Raw genomic sequence first — 18,110 nt, 5'->3', positions numbered from 1 at the left:
AATCCAATCTTGAACAGATATTCTCCCTGAAGACCTTCTGCAGTTAAAGGACAACAGCTGTGAGCTCTTTGTCCCCCTCATCCTCCTCAGGATGATCTATGCTCATTCGCCCAGTCATGCTCAATGCCAAGAGGAAGCCCCTACTTGATCATCCATGTCTGGGAGCAACTAGATTGCGCAAAAGCCTTGAAGTCAGCAAAAAAATCATTCAGCGCCTGCCACAGCACTCCCTGCAGACTTTCACAACTTGAGACAACTATAGAATAGGGCTAAACACTTGAAGAATTATACCAACAGCTAGAAGAATTCAACCAACAACTAACTTTGTAATTGATTAATTCTTTAAAGCACTGGCAGGAAGAAGTAGTCCTTCCTGCTGTTTAATGCATGTACTCCAGCGCCATGCAAGGTAAAGAAAGGGCACTGGCTGGAGTACGGAGCTACTAAATGTCAGCGCAGATAATGTAATTCAGCACTGCATGCTGAATCTAGATATCTCTGTCCTGCACCATCCATCATTAGCCATAGTTCATGAGGGACTATGGGCATCTCTTCTGTTGACTGCAATTCTGCATACCACTGCCATTTCTCCCTCCGTCCAGTTTCTGACGCCGTCCTCCCATCCAGTCCTTCTTTCACCTAGCCTGTTCTTTCCTGATGTTTCACATTCTATATTATTAACATTAGACTCTCACCCCACTTTTTCCAGTGGTCGTACTCTCTCAATTTCCACTTCTTCAATTCAGCTAAAAGCCCATGAGATGCTCAGACTCTGATTTTCCTGTGGACAATTTCATTTGTTTTTCACTCTGTCCAGCTGATTCTAAGGACCCTGGTATGGAACATTACTTTGCATGAGTGCAAGAACTGGGCCCTAAATAAGGCTGATGAGGAGAATTATCACATCTTTTGAAATATGGTTCTACCCTGCATACTTCCAGCAAACATTAGCTGCGCACCTGCTAATGTCTTCACCAATATGGCATCCAGCACAATTCACAGCTGAAGTGTGCATGTGCACACACTGGACGCCATTTTGATCCCCAATTGGCACCCAACCAATGGATGCTACCAAGCCCACTTTCACACATACAGGTTTGGAATGCCTTCCCTAAACCTCAAGGTTTTGACAAGTGAAGATACAGCCACTAGTAGTGAAGCAAAGAAAACTGGAGTTGTGCAAAGGCCAGAACTGGATGAGCGCAGAGAACTCAGAATTCCAGGGCTGGAAAATATTGCAGAGATAGAATGGGTGTAGCCATGGAGGGCATTGAAAACAAGGATAAGAATATTAAAACGGAGGCCTTGTTGGACTAGGAATTAATGTAGGTCAGTAAGCACAGGGATGATGAATGAGCAGGGCTAAGTGCAAGTTAAGATCTGGACAGCAGAGTGCTGAATGAGCTCAAGTTTATGCAAGGAGCAAGGTGAGAGTCCGGCAAGGAGAGCAATGAAATACACAAATCTAAGGTATAAAAGGCATGGATGAGGGTTTTAGCAGCAGGTGAGCTGAGACAGGGCAGAGACAGCCGATGCTACGGTAGTGGAAGTAGGCTGTCTTGTTGATGGAGAGGATTTGGGATTGTAAGCTCAACTCAGGCTCAAACAGGATGCCATGGTTGTGAACAATCTGACTCAGCCTCGGACAATATCCAGAGAGAGAGACTTAGTAATTGGCTAGGGAACGGTACTTATGTTGGGGACCAAAGGCAATGGCTTCAATCTTCCCAATAGACTGTGATATAATCTAACCAATCGTGGATTCAGCTCTACCAACATAACTTCCTATTATAAATATTCTGCTCTCTATTTCTCAAAAGTAATTAAGTAAATTTCCAGAAATCTAGCAAACCCCTCTAATGAGTTTCAGCACCACAGCAATTATTCTCTAAAGCTGCAGTAACTCTGAAGCAATTATTCTTCATGGCAGTCACTGTTTCATGGTCCCAAGCTGCACAAATCTTGTCATACTTGAACAAATAGGACAAGGATATAATTATGTAGCTTGTAGAAATGTACTGTTTAGATAAGTGCCAAAGTGCCAGGATTTGCAAGAAGGAAGAATTTATTGTCATCATGATAGCACCTCATTAATGGATGTACGTCAACTGAGCAGTTTCCTTCAGCCGCCTACTGGTATGAAGACATCTCCTCACGCGTGGGGGTATGTTCTTCACTCAGCAGCAAAACTAGTAGCCTTCCAGCTAACATAGCCAGTTCAAAGCAGTCATTTTATTAAAAATGCTATTTTTACTAGCAACATTTTAAGACTTTGAAATAATATTTTAAGAAATTAAAAATAATACAATGGTGCTTGTTTTAGGAAGTTACAATAACCATCAAGAAGCTAGCTACATACCAATTCTTGGAACCTCAGAAATCCTGGCAGCAGGTTTGCATCCATTTCCCTCAACTGTTCTGCTTTATCCAACACCTTGAATTAAGATATTTAATTATTTCATATAGCATTTACACAAGACACTTCCCTATGTCATTACTAATCACCTATATGCATCTTACACCCTGCCATTTAATTCCTAAGTAAGTAATTTTCAAAACATTTTATAAAAATGCAATGCTCTTCCTATTGCCAACTTAAAAATATTTGTAACAGCAACTAACTGGGCATAACTACTGATTTGTCACCAAAGGTTCACATGCAACATGGGGTCATTAGGGAAAGCAAGTAGGCTTCTTGTCAGCATTGCTGGTTTAATAAAGAATGGAAAAGATCAAATTAGATTACATAAAGCTTTGACTATTTAGCTTTGATCCCTACATCCACTGGTGGATGTTGAGGCTACAGAGAGGGTGTAAAAGAAGGCAATGTTTGTTATACCTAGAGTTATGCCTTTTAATTACTAGAACTGACTTACAGTTCTATTTACAGTGATATTTAATTTAAAGAAAAGTAGACTCAGAGGGGGATTACCAAAGGTTGACTTGTAGATACAAATGTTACTTGAAAAGGATAGAAACAATTAGAACTAAGGGGCATTGTTAGATACCAGGAAGCTTCGCTTTCCTTAGGAACTTCTAACAGAGGAGGAGGCGGCAAGTATAGATACCTACAGTCATGTAAGAATTGACCAAAGTTTCTGTAGGAGAAGGATATTGGGATGCAACAGGGTCAGTAGATAAGTTTGTTTAGTGACAAGTCACGGTAACCATGTTATCCTGAACTATTACTTCATGGAGTTTTTGGAAAATTTCTCCCCAATTTTTCTTGAAATTGGCTACACTCTCTTGCTGCCTCTCCCAATGGCTGGCAGTGAACTTTGAGTTTTTTTTTTCATCCTTTTGCCAACTGTCAAATCACTCTTGGAAAAGGCAATTCAGTATGTGATATAAAAACAAGGGCTACCCAAAAGAGTCAGCTGCCAAAAGCAGTGATTATGAAACTCCTCCAGTTCGGCAGTTCAGTAATTAGCTGAGGCATACGGATGAGCAAAGTCCCAGTTCAGTTCCTGGGATCTTTTCTCAGTTAGCCCTCTGAGATAGCAGCAGGACCTCCACTGGCTTCAGCAAGAGTGAATACAAGGGCAGCAAAAGGCAATCCAAGGTTTTTACTTATCATCAGTATTTCATAATCCCTGTTACAATTAAATGTGTGGAGATTGAGTGAGGGTAAATTTGAACCTGGCTGCGATTAATTCCATAGTATAATCGCCTGCAACACTTAAGAAAACACAAGGAATGCACACAGAGCTTGCTGGTAGAGGGGGGGAAATGGGTTGAAAAGAACCACATTTTTTCAAGAGATTAGTAGTTTTAATTCACAAGCAAACTAACCTCATAGTGCAGAAGCAGGTCATTCAGTCCAATGTGCCTTTGCCAGCTCTTTGGTAGAGCTGCCCAATTAATCCCACTCCATTGCTCTTTCCCCACAAAACCGAGATGCTAATTTCCAAAAAAGCCAGTGTGATTTCATAATCTTTTACTTACAATGATGACAGTTTGATTGTTCAAATTCTGCTCATGGACCACTTGTTTAAACAGTAGAACAAACTCATTGAGTGTGTTACACTGCAAACATGAAGAATATTCATTTGCGGGGGACAGCGAATGTCCCTGCAGCTGATTGAGTATTTGTTCAAAAAGCATCCTTGAAGAAAAGCATTCCACACAGTTCACAATCACGTGGGGAAACTGCAAAGAGACAAAGACTGTATATTAACCACAATACCAGAACATATAAAACTGCATCTACTCCTAACGTATTATCACAATACAGCAGAATATACCACACTTAACGACTAATAGACTAATAATATTGCTTCCAACACTTGGGGCTGGGTTTTCCTATACTTGCCTTTGCAAGATCATCTTATCGTTCTAACTCAGTTTCCTGGGTCGGGGTCAATATGAGACAAGGCATTCAATGGGTAAGAAATCCAGGCAAAAATGGAGGAAAAGGGCCTCTACTAGGCCCTTTCCTCCATTTACAATATTTGGGTCTACAGTCACTGCTATTCCAAGTCTCCTAACACCTTTCAACAGGTAGTCCCAGGGAATGAATGCAGGTGGAGTAGGTGTAATGAAAATGGGCTGGGAACCGAGGTATCATCTTCCCCATCCTACCACCCCCACCCTCCCGCCTCCACTGGCGTTAGCAATGCAATGACCAACAGCTATTCTCGGCAGCAGGGCTATCTATTGGGTGACCGCTTTGCAGAACACCTTCGGTCTGTCCACAAACATGACCCAGACCTCCTTGTCACTTGCCATTTCAACACATCACCCTGCTCTCATGCCCACATGTCCGTCCTTGGCCTGCTGCAATGTTCCAGTGAAGCTCAACGCAAACTGGAGGAACAGCACCTCATCTTTCGACTAGGCATTTTACAGCCTGCCAGACATAATATTGAGTTCATCAACTTCAGATCATGAAAACTCTCCTCCATCCCCACCCCCTTTCCAGTCCCCCCTTTTCTAATTATTTATATTTTTTAAATATATTTTTCTTTTCCCACCTATTTACATTATTTTAAAATATATTCCCATCCATTGTTTCATCTCCACCTTTTAGCTTATTTCGATCCCTTAAGACCATAAGATATAGGAGCAGAAATTAGGCCATTTGGCCCATCGAGTCTGCTCCGCCATTCAATCATGGCTGATAAGTTTCTCAACCCCATTCTCCTGCCTTCTCCCCGTAACCTTTGATCCCCATACCAATCAAGAACCTATCTATAAGACCATAAGACATAGGAGCAGCCCCACCCCCACTAGGGCTATCTGTCACTTGCTCATCATGCTTCCTACCCTTAATGTCACCATTAGCACATTTCTTAGCTAATATCACCACTGTCAACACCCCTTTGTCCTTTTGTCTATGACATCTTTGGCAATCTCTTCTTTGCCTCCACCTATCACTGGCCCTGTATCCAGCTCTACTTGTCCCACCCCCCTCAACCAGCTTATATTTCACCTCATTTCTATTTTTCCTCAGTTCTGATGAAGAGTCATACGGACTCGAAACGTTAACTGTATTCCTCTCCGCAGATGCTGTCAGACCTGCTGAGTTTTTTCAGCTATTTTTATTTTTGTTTCAGATTTCCAGCATCCGCAGTATTTTGCTTTTATCTAGGGGCTATCTATTGGTTGGGACAGCGAGAATGATATTCAATTTATCCACTGTCAGACTCATTTAGGAGCAGAATGGTGAAGGAAATTCCAATCCTTTCTGCATAATGTTTAGTTACCTATCCCTCTTGATTTCCAGATGTAAAATATCTGCAGCTAGACCACCAACTGGTCACTATAAATCATTTTCTTGCAAAGAGAATCTTTTAGAAGATATTGGTGAAACCAGTAAGTAATTTCAGTATAACACTGTGGCAAAAAATACTTACATTTGAAAATAAACTTTTAAAATCTATTTTGGTGCTCATTTTACTTCAAATGCTCATTTTCTGGGAGGTGAAGTCCTTTCAAATGAACATCAATTCATTTGAAAGATCATTTTGCTCATTTTCATCATGTAAGTGACTGCAAAATAACTTATAGGAAAATAGCTGAGGTAAGAAAGTCAGAACACAGGGGTTGGTTGTGCTATTCTTCATTAAAGCTCCAATCTAGCACCAAAAAAAAACACCTTCTAAAATTATACAGTTTCTTGATTTTGTTTTCTAATGTGCAAAGTAAACAAAATTGCTCGACAAGTGAATATCACAGAGCATCAATATCACTAAAAACCTTCCATGATAATTGATAGAAGTCTTTAACAGGGAACTGACCAGTTTCACCACATTCTTTACTAAATGACAGTGGGTATAATTTAACATTTCTATCTTATGAGCAACCATTAAGACATGAATAATCATACCTCAAAGGCTGATGCAGAATGGATTCAAATTTTGAAACCAAACCTTATGTAAAGAATTAACGTTCCTCATTATCTTTACTAGAATAAAATATTGTATAATTTTTCTTATTTATGCTGTTTGCTGCCACTCACTTGTGTAATTGGTTTATATATTTAAATCCGATAGTGGATCTTCCAGTGGAGTCAGGGATATGCTATCACTTGCTTATTTACATCAGTCTAATGTTGCAGTTTTGCTATCTCCATCCTGCTTCTTTCTCTCGCTTTTTAATTTCAGGTGAGGGGTGATAGGTGGCTCCTTCATAAAGGAAAGAAGCTGCCAAAGCCCTCAACTTCCTGTGAAGGGTGCTGGTTGCAGACGATTTCTGGGTTACTGGTGCATGGGAGATGGATTATGAAAATCCTCTTATTTATACGTCAATAAGGCTTTCAAAAGCAAAGAAAAAGCCTGTAGGCAATCAGCTTGTAGGCCTGTGGGCACTGTGCTTCATTGTGTGTCAACCATGACTCAGTTGGTAGCACTCTCACTTCAGGAGTTTGTGGGTTGAAGCCCCACTCAGGACTGAAGTATGAAAATCAAAGCTAATGTCCCAGTGCAGCAGTGAGGGAGTTACTACTGTCGGAGGTACAGTCTTTCAGATGAAACGTTAAACCAAGGTCCGATCCGCCCTCATGACACCATTCTGATGAATAGCAACAAACTTATCACCATTCTCCTAATCAATATTTATCCCTCAAATCAACATCACAAAAAGATTATCTGGTCATTCTCATACTGCTGTTCTAGGAGCTTGCTTGCAAATTGGCTACCACATTTCTTACATTTCAACAGTATCTATACTTCAACACTGAAGAAGCTTGACACCATCCAGGACAAAGCAGCTCGCCTAATTGGCATCACATCCACAAACATTTACTCCCTCCACCGCCGATGCACAGTAGCAGCAGTGTATACCATCTACAAGATGCATTGCAGGAATTCACCAAGGCTCCTTAGACAGCACCTTCCAAACCACAACCACTACCATCTAGAAGGGCAAGGGCAGCAGACACATGGGAACACCACCACCTGGAACTTCCCTTCCAAGCCACTCAACATCCTGATTTGGAAATATATCTCCGTTCCTTCATTGTCACCAGGTCAAAATCCTGCAACTCCTTTCCTAACAGCACTGTGGGTGTACCTACAACAGACTGCCGCGGTTCAAGGCGACAGCTCACCCACCACCTTATTAACGGAAACTAGGGATGGGCAATAAATGCTGACCCAGCCAGCGAAGCCCACAAACCATGAATGAATTTTTAATAAGTACATAGTTGGCTGTAAAGCACTTTTGTGATGCCCTGTGGACATGAAAGGAGCTACTAAATCAAAGTCTTTATTCCTCCAATCACACAGGATCTCAATCTGGCACTGATTGCTTCACCTCCTATCCACTTCATGACCCAGTGCACCAAACAGACACTGCAATTCAGATCACCCAACTGACCACATCAGCTCCAATATTTACAAAACCAAAAAAACATGATTTGGGAATACTTCATGCAATGATGGAATGTTGAAAGCTCAAAATAATCACAATTAAATCTAAATAAAATATTTCATTTTAAATAAAAACTCTCCACTTTTTATAACAAAATAGAGAAAAAGGGAAATACATGGGACAACTAGCCTATTCCAGTCAGACAATATCTATAACTGCCTTCTGTATTCCATTAGGTCTTCTTTATTTATCAAATAAATTGGAGTCATTGTACACCTTTGTCTTCCATATCACCTCCCTTCAGACTTCAACAATTACTTACAACTTATCATTCATTCAGCTGGGAGAATTGTATGATATGGACCAGATCTCTCAACAGTTGTCAGTTCATGCCATAATCAGTCAGCAGAAACTGGGTTTTTGAGGGTTAAGACAGTTTTGAGATTAAACCTGCAAAGATTACTTTTTTTGTTCACCTCTCCTAAAAGTGCTGTAGCGTCTCTCAAAATCAGCAACCTCGGGACTGAGCCCGTGCCAGATTTCAGACCCTGCTGGTTTTCGGAAGCAAGGTGCTGGGTGGCTTCAGCCTCATGCGTATTGCAATATGTCTGCTCCTATGTTTTTATCCCTCTCTTTGAGTCTTGTTTGGACCTAGAGCCTGCATATTTCCCTCTGCTACATTGCTTCTTTTAATTCTAAAGTTCATGCAAGATATAGTTTTCATGGATGGTTATAGGCACTACTCACCTTTTAGTAACAGAGGAAACTGCTGTACAGTACTTTCGTTCACCAGCAAGACCTGCAGAGGGGCACTAATGGTGAAACTGGAACCATGCTGTGACTAAGGTTCAGGTTGGGTAGGGCAGGGTCAAGGGTGTCTCCGACCACTCAAAGCACGGGAAACGAAAGGCACGCGACACTGCATGGACCCGTTCATTTTGTACCCTCTGGCCAGAATGAAAAACATTTGGAATTTTGCCTCTATTGTCAATTTGTGGTTAATTAACTAAAACGAGCAAAACACGACAAATCTTTTGGGGGCTGAGCACTTAAATTATTAGACTTTTAATTATGCACTTGTCTCCACGGGGCATTCTTGCATGGCCTGTTTTTAAAAACTGCCCGGTTTTTGGATAGCTGGATTTGAGATACTGCATCTGTACTAACAAAATGACCAATGGTCAGATCTCTACTCCAGGAAAGCAGTAACTTCAGTTTTCTTAACTACAACATTTCAAAAACTACTTGAAATCTGTAGTCATATCAAAAACTCCTCATGGTAATTCCCATTATATGAGAAAATGTATTGCTTCCTAAACGCAGAGTATAAAAAATGACTTGACATTTTATAATGAATTACATCAAGGTCCTGTAGTTGATATGACTGTGCTGGTTTTCCAAATGTTGCACATTAACTTTTCTGTATCAAATGAATTACAATTAATTTCGTGATGTTATTGATAATTACAAAACATTACGACATTTAAAAGTCAAAAATAGTGATCAATCTGGTTCCAGCATCAGGATTCCACACTAAAATACAGTGGAAGAAATTTGTAATTTAAGAATTTTTAAATGCAAAATAAGTTATAAAGAAATATCAAGTAAACATGCACCATTGAAGAAAATTGAATGTCATTCACATCTTCAGTTAAGTAGCTCATTTGTGCAGGGTACACAATATTTCCTTATTTGCTGAAAAATACACTTTGAACTTACAATAAATGTCATTTTTCACCTCAACGACTCAGTAAGTCCCAAATATGCCCAAAACTTTAATGCTCCTTCGGGCAGGCAGGCTTTCTATCGCCCTCTTGCACCACTTGACAGAGTACAAAAGAAAGCTCGTCATCTGACGAGTGATCCTTCTATCATTTCCAACTTCCAACCTTTCTCTAGCCAGTACAACCTTCTATCTCTATTTTTCGCATTCCTCCCAAGCTCAAATTACATTACTGTGTGCAGGTGAAGATTCATCATAGTGCCTCATATTTTAACTGATTTTTGAGGACCTGGAAAATACTCGGTGAAACACTTTGGAATATTTTCCACGTCTTTGACATTACATAAATGCAAGTTGTTGGAGATCCACGGCATCGATGAGGCAGGTCAATATTTTAAATTTCCCATGTTACTGCATTCAGTAATAAATCCTGTTTGACAAATGGAGTTCTCTTTTCATCTTACCTTCAATGTCTTCAACAGTGTTTGTGTCACATACGTTTTTCCTGTGGCAGTATGCCCATACACAAAAACAGATGGGTAACTATAATGACGAGGCTGAAAGGAAGAAAAACATTTTCAAAATTATTAAAATACCTATAGGGGCATGCTTTTCTCAAAATATCTAAAAGTGTTAGAGAATCTGCTTTAATATGGATATTTTTTTAAAAATAGACAGATATTCTAGCAAATTTACATAACAGGCTAAAAAAGTAAAGAAAATGTCCACCAGAAAGGGAAATGCTTTGTATGTCTTCCCTCAAATCAGTTAGGATCATAGTTCAACTGATCCAAAATAAAGGCTGCAATACTTTCAGGCCAACATCAGCATTAAATATTCCAAAATACAATGAGCTACAACAACAATATAGATTGGGGAGACAGAGATTTTTCACTATTGGGCATCAGTATAAAAAATAGTAAGATGAGAAATTAGAAACGAAAAAGTTGCATTTATACAGCAACTTTCACGACCTTGGGTGGTCGCAAAGCACTTTACAGCCAACATAGTATCTTCTGACGTATAATTACTATTGCAGTGTAAGAAACGCAGCAGCCAATTTGCATACAGCAAGGACGCACAAGTATCCAACGCGACAAAAAAAAATGTTTTTAAAGTTTTTATGCTGGACAGGACACCGCACAGAAAATAATCAAAAAAATAAGAAAGGAATTAAAATACAAAAAGGAATTAAAATATTAAAGCAGCAATCTGCCAATTGATTCTAGTTTCATCAATTACATCACTATAATCCTCAGGCCACAGGACCTCATCAGAGGACATTTTTTCCAATGTGAATCCCTATCCTTCCAAAAACAAGCAGCAGCACTCAGGGAACTCAGGAAAGAATTTTTAAAAATAGGCAGATTGAATAGAATAAAAAAGTTAAAATCAAAATAATAACACGAAAAAGATAAAAGGAGAGTTGTTACAACGCGAGATTTTGAAGGATGGTTATGTTTTAAATAGAAGAGATTTTTGTGATCCACAAGTTCGGCCCGACATCAAGGCTCTGTGGGTTGGTTACCCTGGGAACTGTTCTAGCCAGTCATGTGCTATTTAATGCACATGCCAGGTTTAGCACTTGAAAACAAAGGTAGAAGCAGATGTTCTTGTTATTGCAGACTTTTGGTCTCAAACATTGAACAGGAACAGAGAGAAAGGGGGAACTTCGGGAGAGAAAGACAGAGAGAAAACTGTAGCTGCAACTGAGTTAGCTACCTGGCGGAATGCTGATACCACATGGTCCTCTAGTCAAGGAGAGAGAACTGGCAGGAATTTAAGAACTCTAAGAAATTCGCCCTGGTACGACTGGGGGCAGGGATCATCAGGGTGAACTGTGCTGCTGGAGGTCAATTCGGGATTTCTCGGAAGGTTAAGGGAGGCTGTTTTCGATAGTCGCTGGGCGTTACAACTGGGCAAAACAGGAAAAAAGCAAGCCCATTGGAAGCTGGGAGTGACTTTAGACTGTTTCCTGAAAATACTACAGCACGCTCTCCACAGAATTGCAATGTGCGGCGTGGGATTATCAGTCGCGTTTAGACAATAATAAGGGTTATCCTTTCTATAGTTTACTTAGTAGGAAGCTAATACTCTAATGTTTAGTCCATATTGCTTTTACTTTTTTTTTAAAACAGTAAAAATCTTAAAGCGTGAAATCTTGTTCTGCAATTCCTTTATAAGTCAGTCACTGGGATTTCAAGTACCTTTTTTAAAAGTTACTTTATGGAGATCATAACAGATAAAAAAAGCCAAATACAAGATATCTAAAAAGAAGCTTTTTCTTCTGTTACACTCCAAGATATTAATGATTTAAATCTTTAAACACAATAGAATGCTACACAAAATTACCCCGACCTTCAATTACACTTGTGTAAGAAGCCAATCTTGTGTAAAAGCCAACCCCATGATTTTTGGCCTAAAAAGAGTAATTTTTTGTTTGCACCACATGGAAAAGTCAATCCTAGTTTTCCAGGTATCAAACTCTGTTGTGATTATTAATTACTTACCGGTGATTACTACAGTTTATTGATTTAAAGGCACACACAGGAACCTTTAGATTTTTACTTGCCAATTCTAGCAGCAATCGACAAGAGTAATATATACCACATGATCTGTCACAATGCCTTCGAGAAAGAACAATTACGCACCTCAATTTAAACTGGAGAAAAATATGTGGCAGAATGAATTAACAATCAACAAAACGGTTATATTATTACCCGCAAAGCCAGCCAGCTCAATACCTTTAGATGGCATTTCAGAATTCAAGGCCAGTGTCAGGTGGCGCACAAGCTTCACGAAAAGGCATGATTTAGTACTCAGCCAGAAATTGAAAATTTCACAGTATCTGCCATCTCAACGCAATAACAAAACCGTCAAATTCAATCATTTTGTCGGAGATCAAGAGAAGAATGCATATTGATTGGTCTACATTGGAAATATGGTTAAAACACCAATGAACTTCGACATGTTAGCAAACAAGGCCGTTACCAAGATTGGTGAAAATAAACACCCATGTAAAGTTGACTAACCACGAGAAGACACAGTTCACATTGGTTCCATCATTTAGACCAGATGGCACAAATTAAAACCGATAGTTATATTCAAGCACAGAGCTCACTCCAAAGAGAAATTTCAGAAAGGTGTTATTGTCCATGTTCAGGAGAAAGGCTGGATGAAGGCACTTGCAAAAAATGGTTCAAAGAAGTGTGGAATTTGAGGCTAGATGGGCTATGCAAAGAAAATCTCAACTGGTTCATATCCCACTTTGTTAGCGATTTGGTCCATCTTGCGATCAACCAACACCAACATGGCAGTTATTCTCAGTGGTCTCGAGCAATGTTCAGCCTTTTTGGATGCGTGCATAAATAAACATCTCAAGGGCAGTAACCAAAGGATGAGGAATAATTGGATGTTGGCAGGGGAAAAACATTGAGTAAAGGTGGAAATATTGAAGCTCCCTCACAATATTGTGCCAATGGGTCATCGATGCGTGGAACGAACTTGATCCCAATATTGTCAAAATATAATTTCTAAAATGTGGAATATCAAATGCTTTCAACAATACTGAGGACAATTAGTTGTTGAACAATGACGCTGAAGTTACCGGAACTACCAATGATCTTGATGATGAAGGTGAGGGAGGTCCACATGATGATGTTATGCAACTAGGCTATTGGGATGAATTGTTGGTGATTCAGATAGTGAACAGAGTGATTTTGGAGGATTTCAATGTGAAGTGTTGTAGTTAATTCATTGTGGCACATAATGATATCATGTTGGATCAAATGTTTATAGTTTGTAATGTTATAAATTTTTAGAGAACTAATATGAATTCTTTAGTGTTGTTCATTTTTACTATATTACACTGCAAGAGTCTTTTTTGGGCATGTCAATCCTGCAAAATATTACCTGTGTAAAAGTCAACCCATGACTTTTGGTCAAAAAATTTGGTTTCAAAAATTCAACTAGTTCTTTTAAAATAAAAATTACCTCTCCTAGTATTGATTGTAGAGTCAAAATCTGGGTGTCCCGACAAATCAGTTTCTCTTTCAGCAAAAGCATCTTCTCTTCTGGATATTCAGTATAATTGGAGATAGACATCTTTACACACTATATGCAACAAAGTTCTCCTGCAGGCCATAAAATAAAAGCCAAGTGTGAAACTTGATTATCTTATGATACATATACAAAATATGTATCAACTGACTTTAGCAATTAATAATCTCTTGAAAACAGTAATATCTTGTTCATCTACACAACATATATTCAAAATTATTCCTAAAGCTTATTATCAATTAAAGGAAATGGGCCTAACACATTTGGAATAAATGGACAATGGAATCTCCATTATCTAGCATACTGGAAGGCATCCCTTGTTGGATATAGAAAATGAGGTTGCAGGGCAGGCCAGGAATAAGTGACTCTCTAAATTTTGCACTTGTACATATGGTACAGAAATACCTCAAGGGCAGGAAGGAAGACAAGCATAATACCAATGGCATAAATACACTTGAATCTTACTTGGGCTATGATACCCAATCAGGAGATTAGTGTCTATATCCTGCGAATGTTTGCAAAAACATCTATATTGTTCAATTAATCATACTGCCTAGTTTTACATGAAACCATTTCATTTCTAGATTGTTTTTGAACTGCAGTCTAGTTACTCTCCGCTTCATAATTACATATATTTGCATTTGTAGAGCACCTTTAACATGGAAAAACATCCCATGGTGCTCCCTCATAGTATTAATTTATTTTTACTCATTATGCTTCTATGTCAAAGTGGAGATTATGAGGGCTGCCTGCAAGGTAAAGTGGAAGGTTTTAAGAAGCGTCTTAAAAGGAGGGATTTCCAGAGCTTAGGACTGAAGGCAATCCACCAATAGTTGGGCAGAGGGAAGAGGCTGCACAAGGCTCCAGCGTGGGAAAAACGCAGAGGATGGAGCAAGGGCATTAAGGGATTTAAACACAAGGATGAGAATTTTTAATTTGAAGCACTGGGAAATGGGAGCTTGTTTAAAGTTGTCCATGGGTGATTGGAACCTGGCAGTGATTAGGATATGGGCAGCAGAATTTGAGATGAGCTGAAGTTTATGGAGGGTTCAGGAGGAAGGGATGGATAACATCTGAATAGTCAAACCTGGAGGCATGCAGATGGGCTGAGGCAGGCAAATTAGAGGTGGAAGTAGTCCATCTTTACAGGATAGAGTCAAATACTCAAGCTTCAACTATATACAATTACTGGGAAGTAGGATGGAATTGGTGGCAAGGATATAAAGTTTGTCGCAGATGCTGAAGATAATGGTCTTCCCTATGTTTAACTGGAAGAAACTAGAAGAACTGGATGTCAGATAAGCAATCTGACAACACAGTGGCAGTGGATGGGTGAAAAGCAATGATGGGAGTATAGAGCTGGGTGTCATCAAGATACACGCGGCACTTGTCAACATTACTTTATTTGAGGTGACCGAGGGGCAGGATGTGAATGAGAAAGAGAGGTCCAGACACAGATTACTGGGGGACCCCTTAGCTAATAATTGTCTCACTAGTTTTGTGTGAATTAAGTTAGAAACTTGTATTTATTTATCTTAACAATACAGCTTACTTGAAACAGAAGCAACTGTTGGCTAACAAAAACAGAAAATGCGAGAAAAACTCAGCAAGTCTGACAGCATCTATGGAGAGAGAAACAGAGTTGACGTTTCAAGTCAGTATGACCCTTCTTCAGAGTCATATGGACTCGAAACGTCAACTCTGTTTCTCTGTCCACAGATGCGGAGCTATTCCTGCATTTTCTGTTTTTGTTTCAGATTTCCATCATCCACAGTATTTTGCTTTTAAGCAACTGTTGGCTACATGGTTGTGATTAAAAGGTCATGTTTATGTTGCAAATTCTTTGGCATTGCAAGTGTTTCTGCAACATGGGAGAGCAGAATTCAGAACACTAAGCAGGCAGCTAGTGAAACTGATGCTTTTCATAATCTCTTGGGTATGCAACTATAGCCAGGTATCAAGAATGGGAAATATACAAACATTTTATTTCACTATTTTTGGGGCCAGTTAATCTGCCAAAATTTCCACTGAGATTTAAGTCAGGACATGGCACATGCTACATTATGTACAGATATGGGCTTGGTGTATCAAATTATTATTTTCATTCAAACAAAATCAAAACACTACAAATGCCAGAAATCATAAATAAAAACAGAAAATGCTGGAAGTGCTCAGCAGGTCTGGCAGCATCTGTGGAGACAGAAAAAGAGTTAACATTTCAGGTCTGTGACCTTTCATCAGTACAGGGGAAAAGTTAGAAATGTAATAGGGTTCGAGCAACTGAAAGGGAGGAGGGTGGGGAAAAAGAACAAAAGGGAAGGTCGGGGCGGGTCGGGTGCGGTGGGAAGGAAAGACAGGGAAATAGAAAGCAATGAAGGCAACAAGGTAGAAGAGACAAATGGAAATCCCACTAGAGAGAAAAGCAAAACATCAAGGTGGGCATTCCTGGAAGAACACAAGTTTTCCCAATTCTGCTGAAAGGTCACAGACATTAAATTTTAACTGTTTCTCTCTCCCCAAATGCTGCAGGCCTGAATATTTCTAGCATTTTCAGTTTTAATTAGTTTTTTTATTCCACATTTTAATATGCCCTTGCATCTAAATCACTATACTTGAAACAAAGTCTATCCACTTAAAAAAAAAATTCCCTGTGTGAAAACTGTTATGAAGTCGTTTTTTAAGAATCCACCTATTGAATCAGTGTAAGATACCAAGCTTGTTTTGCTAAATGCATACGCTTTAAAAGGTTGACAGGTGACACAGACAGAAAACAAATAGGTGACGGCACCAATCGCAAAATCCACTAACTGTGCTTTACTTGCTTGTTTTCCTCATTTGCACGAGGTCTTTTTAGTTTAAAACGTTATTTTTTTTAAAAAAAACAAAGCACTTCAAAACCAACCCACTGCCCAATGTGTTCGAAATCGTTCGCGCTCTTTTTAACCCTAGAAAAACAGGGTCTCCCACCATCCGCCTCTCGCTCATTAGGTGAAAAGCAGTCAAACATCCGGCTGGCTAAATGGCGCCCGCTACTTTGCTCGACTCCGTTTCACTATCCCCCCTTTCTTTTACCGTATGTTTATCCGCTGCGCCCAGGCCGCCCGACTCCGTTAACACTTTCTCCCTTTCGGGTCCGCCGGCCGCTTACGCGCCAAATCTTCCCACGGTGAACTTCAACCCCGCGGCGAGGCATCCCACTGCGCAGGCGTGCGCCTGCGGTGTAGGACGGGACTTGTAGTCCCCAGGCTGAGGAACTGCCTGAATGAAGAAAAACTTTTTTTTAAAAAAAAAACAAGAAAATGCTGGAAACACTCAGCAGCATCTGTGAAGAGAGGAGCAGAGTTAACATTTCAGGTCGATGACCTTTCACCGGAACGAGACATGTAATAGGTTTTGAGCAAGGGGTGGATAGGAGAAAAGGGACAAAGGAAGGTAAAAGCAATATACCAATATAGCTCTAAAGAAGAGTGGTGCGGACTCGAAACATTAACTCTGTTTTTCTCTCCACAGATGCTGTTAGACCTGCTGAGTTTTTCCAGCATTTTCTGTTTTTGTTAGGAACAAAGGAAGGTTTCTGATAGGGTGGAAGACAAGAGAGATCGAATGACAGAAGAGTTATATACAGGACCTCATTGAGTCAATCTTTAGAAATGTCAAAATTAATCAGTTTTAAATACATCTTACTGGTGTTGGACTTTTCTAATGATGTGCACCGTTGATAAACTATTCTTTAATATTATTCTTCCTTTTGTTAGAGTTCTGTCCGCATCCTTCTTAGGCAGTCCCATGGGGTTGATGATGCCTTGCTTCCATTCCAGTTTGATGGGTTCTGAAATGACTGATAAGTCAAATGTACGATCTGCAGGCTCTGCCACTTACAGGACAGGTTGTGCTTGGTCAGGTAGATAAGTTGGGAGATTTATGCGCTCTTTCCGATGCTTTGGCTGCAATTTTCCGGCCCCGTTGGTGTCCGGTGTCATGGTGAGCAGGGAGGGGAGACAATATGGCAAGAAGGCCAAAAATCGGTTTCATGCTGTTGTGAAACCAGTTTGCGATCTCCCGCTCCGGCCATCAGTGGGCCACGTTTCCCACCACTGCTTGTCGGGAACACAATTTCAATACTTTGGCATCTCATTATAAGCCCCTCTTGCCAGAATCATTCCCCCATGCTGGATCATCTGGGCATGCCAACATGTTTCACAACTGTACATAAGACATGTGGTGAGCTGCATTTCGCTCGGGACTTCGAGTTTTATTTGCCTACCTTTCTTCAGGCAGCACTCGGTCATCAGCGCCAGGCTTGGCAGGCAGCACCACATCACTTTTAGGAGGACTCACGGGCAGGTCTCTATTTACCAGACCAGCCAGAGGTAGGGGCAGCTTTTCAACGGCTGCAGGGCTAGGGCTTGCTTGGAAAAGGGGGAGGGCTGACTAGGGAATGGGGGTATCCCAGGGTGTGTGTGGGGGCATATGTTGATTTGTGCAAGAAGCCTCAAGTTGGTGAGGGCTGAGGAGG

At 40.1% G+C, this 18,110-nt stretch overlaps 1 protein-coding gene across 2 annotated transcripts in view; it reads right to left on the bottom strand.

Moving 5' to 3' along the window:
- The window catches only part of orc5 (origin recognition complex, subunit 5), a 111,562-nt gene extending 94,782 nt beyond the window's left edge, over positions 1-16,780 (bottom strand). For both annotated transcript variants that reach the window (XM_078553218.1, XM_078553219.1), the window contains exons 1-5: positions 16,667-16,780; positions 13,529-13,668; positions 10,000-10,092; positions 3,946-4,149; positions 2,360-2,434 (exon numbers count right to left, since the gene is read on the bottom strand). In XM_078553218.1, coding sequence (XP_078409344.1) covers positions 2,360-2,434; positions 3,946-4,149; positions 10,000-10,092; positions 13,529-13,639 — 483 coding nt within the window. In that variant the 5' untranslated portion in view covers positions 13,640-13,668; positions 16,667-16,780. The remainder of the gene's footprint in view (positions 1-2,359; positions 2,435-3,945; positions 4,150-9,999; positions 10,093-13,528; positions 13,669-16,666) is intronic.
- Positions 16,781-18,110: the final 1,330 nt, after the last annotated feature.

Source organism: Cetorhinus maximus, chromosome 12 (assembly GCF_964194155.1).
Source record: "Cetorhinus maximus chromosome 12, sCetMax3.hap1.1, whole genome shotgun sequence".
Taxonomy (NCBI): Eukaryota; Metazoa; Chordata; class Chondrichthyes; order Lamniformes; family Cetorhinidae; genus Cetorhinus; species Cetorhinus maximus.
Note: the sequence above shows the minus strand (reverse complement) of the source record. Positions and strands in the feature narration are given on the sequence as shown.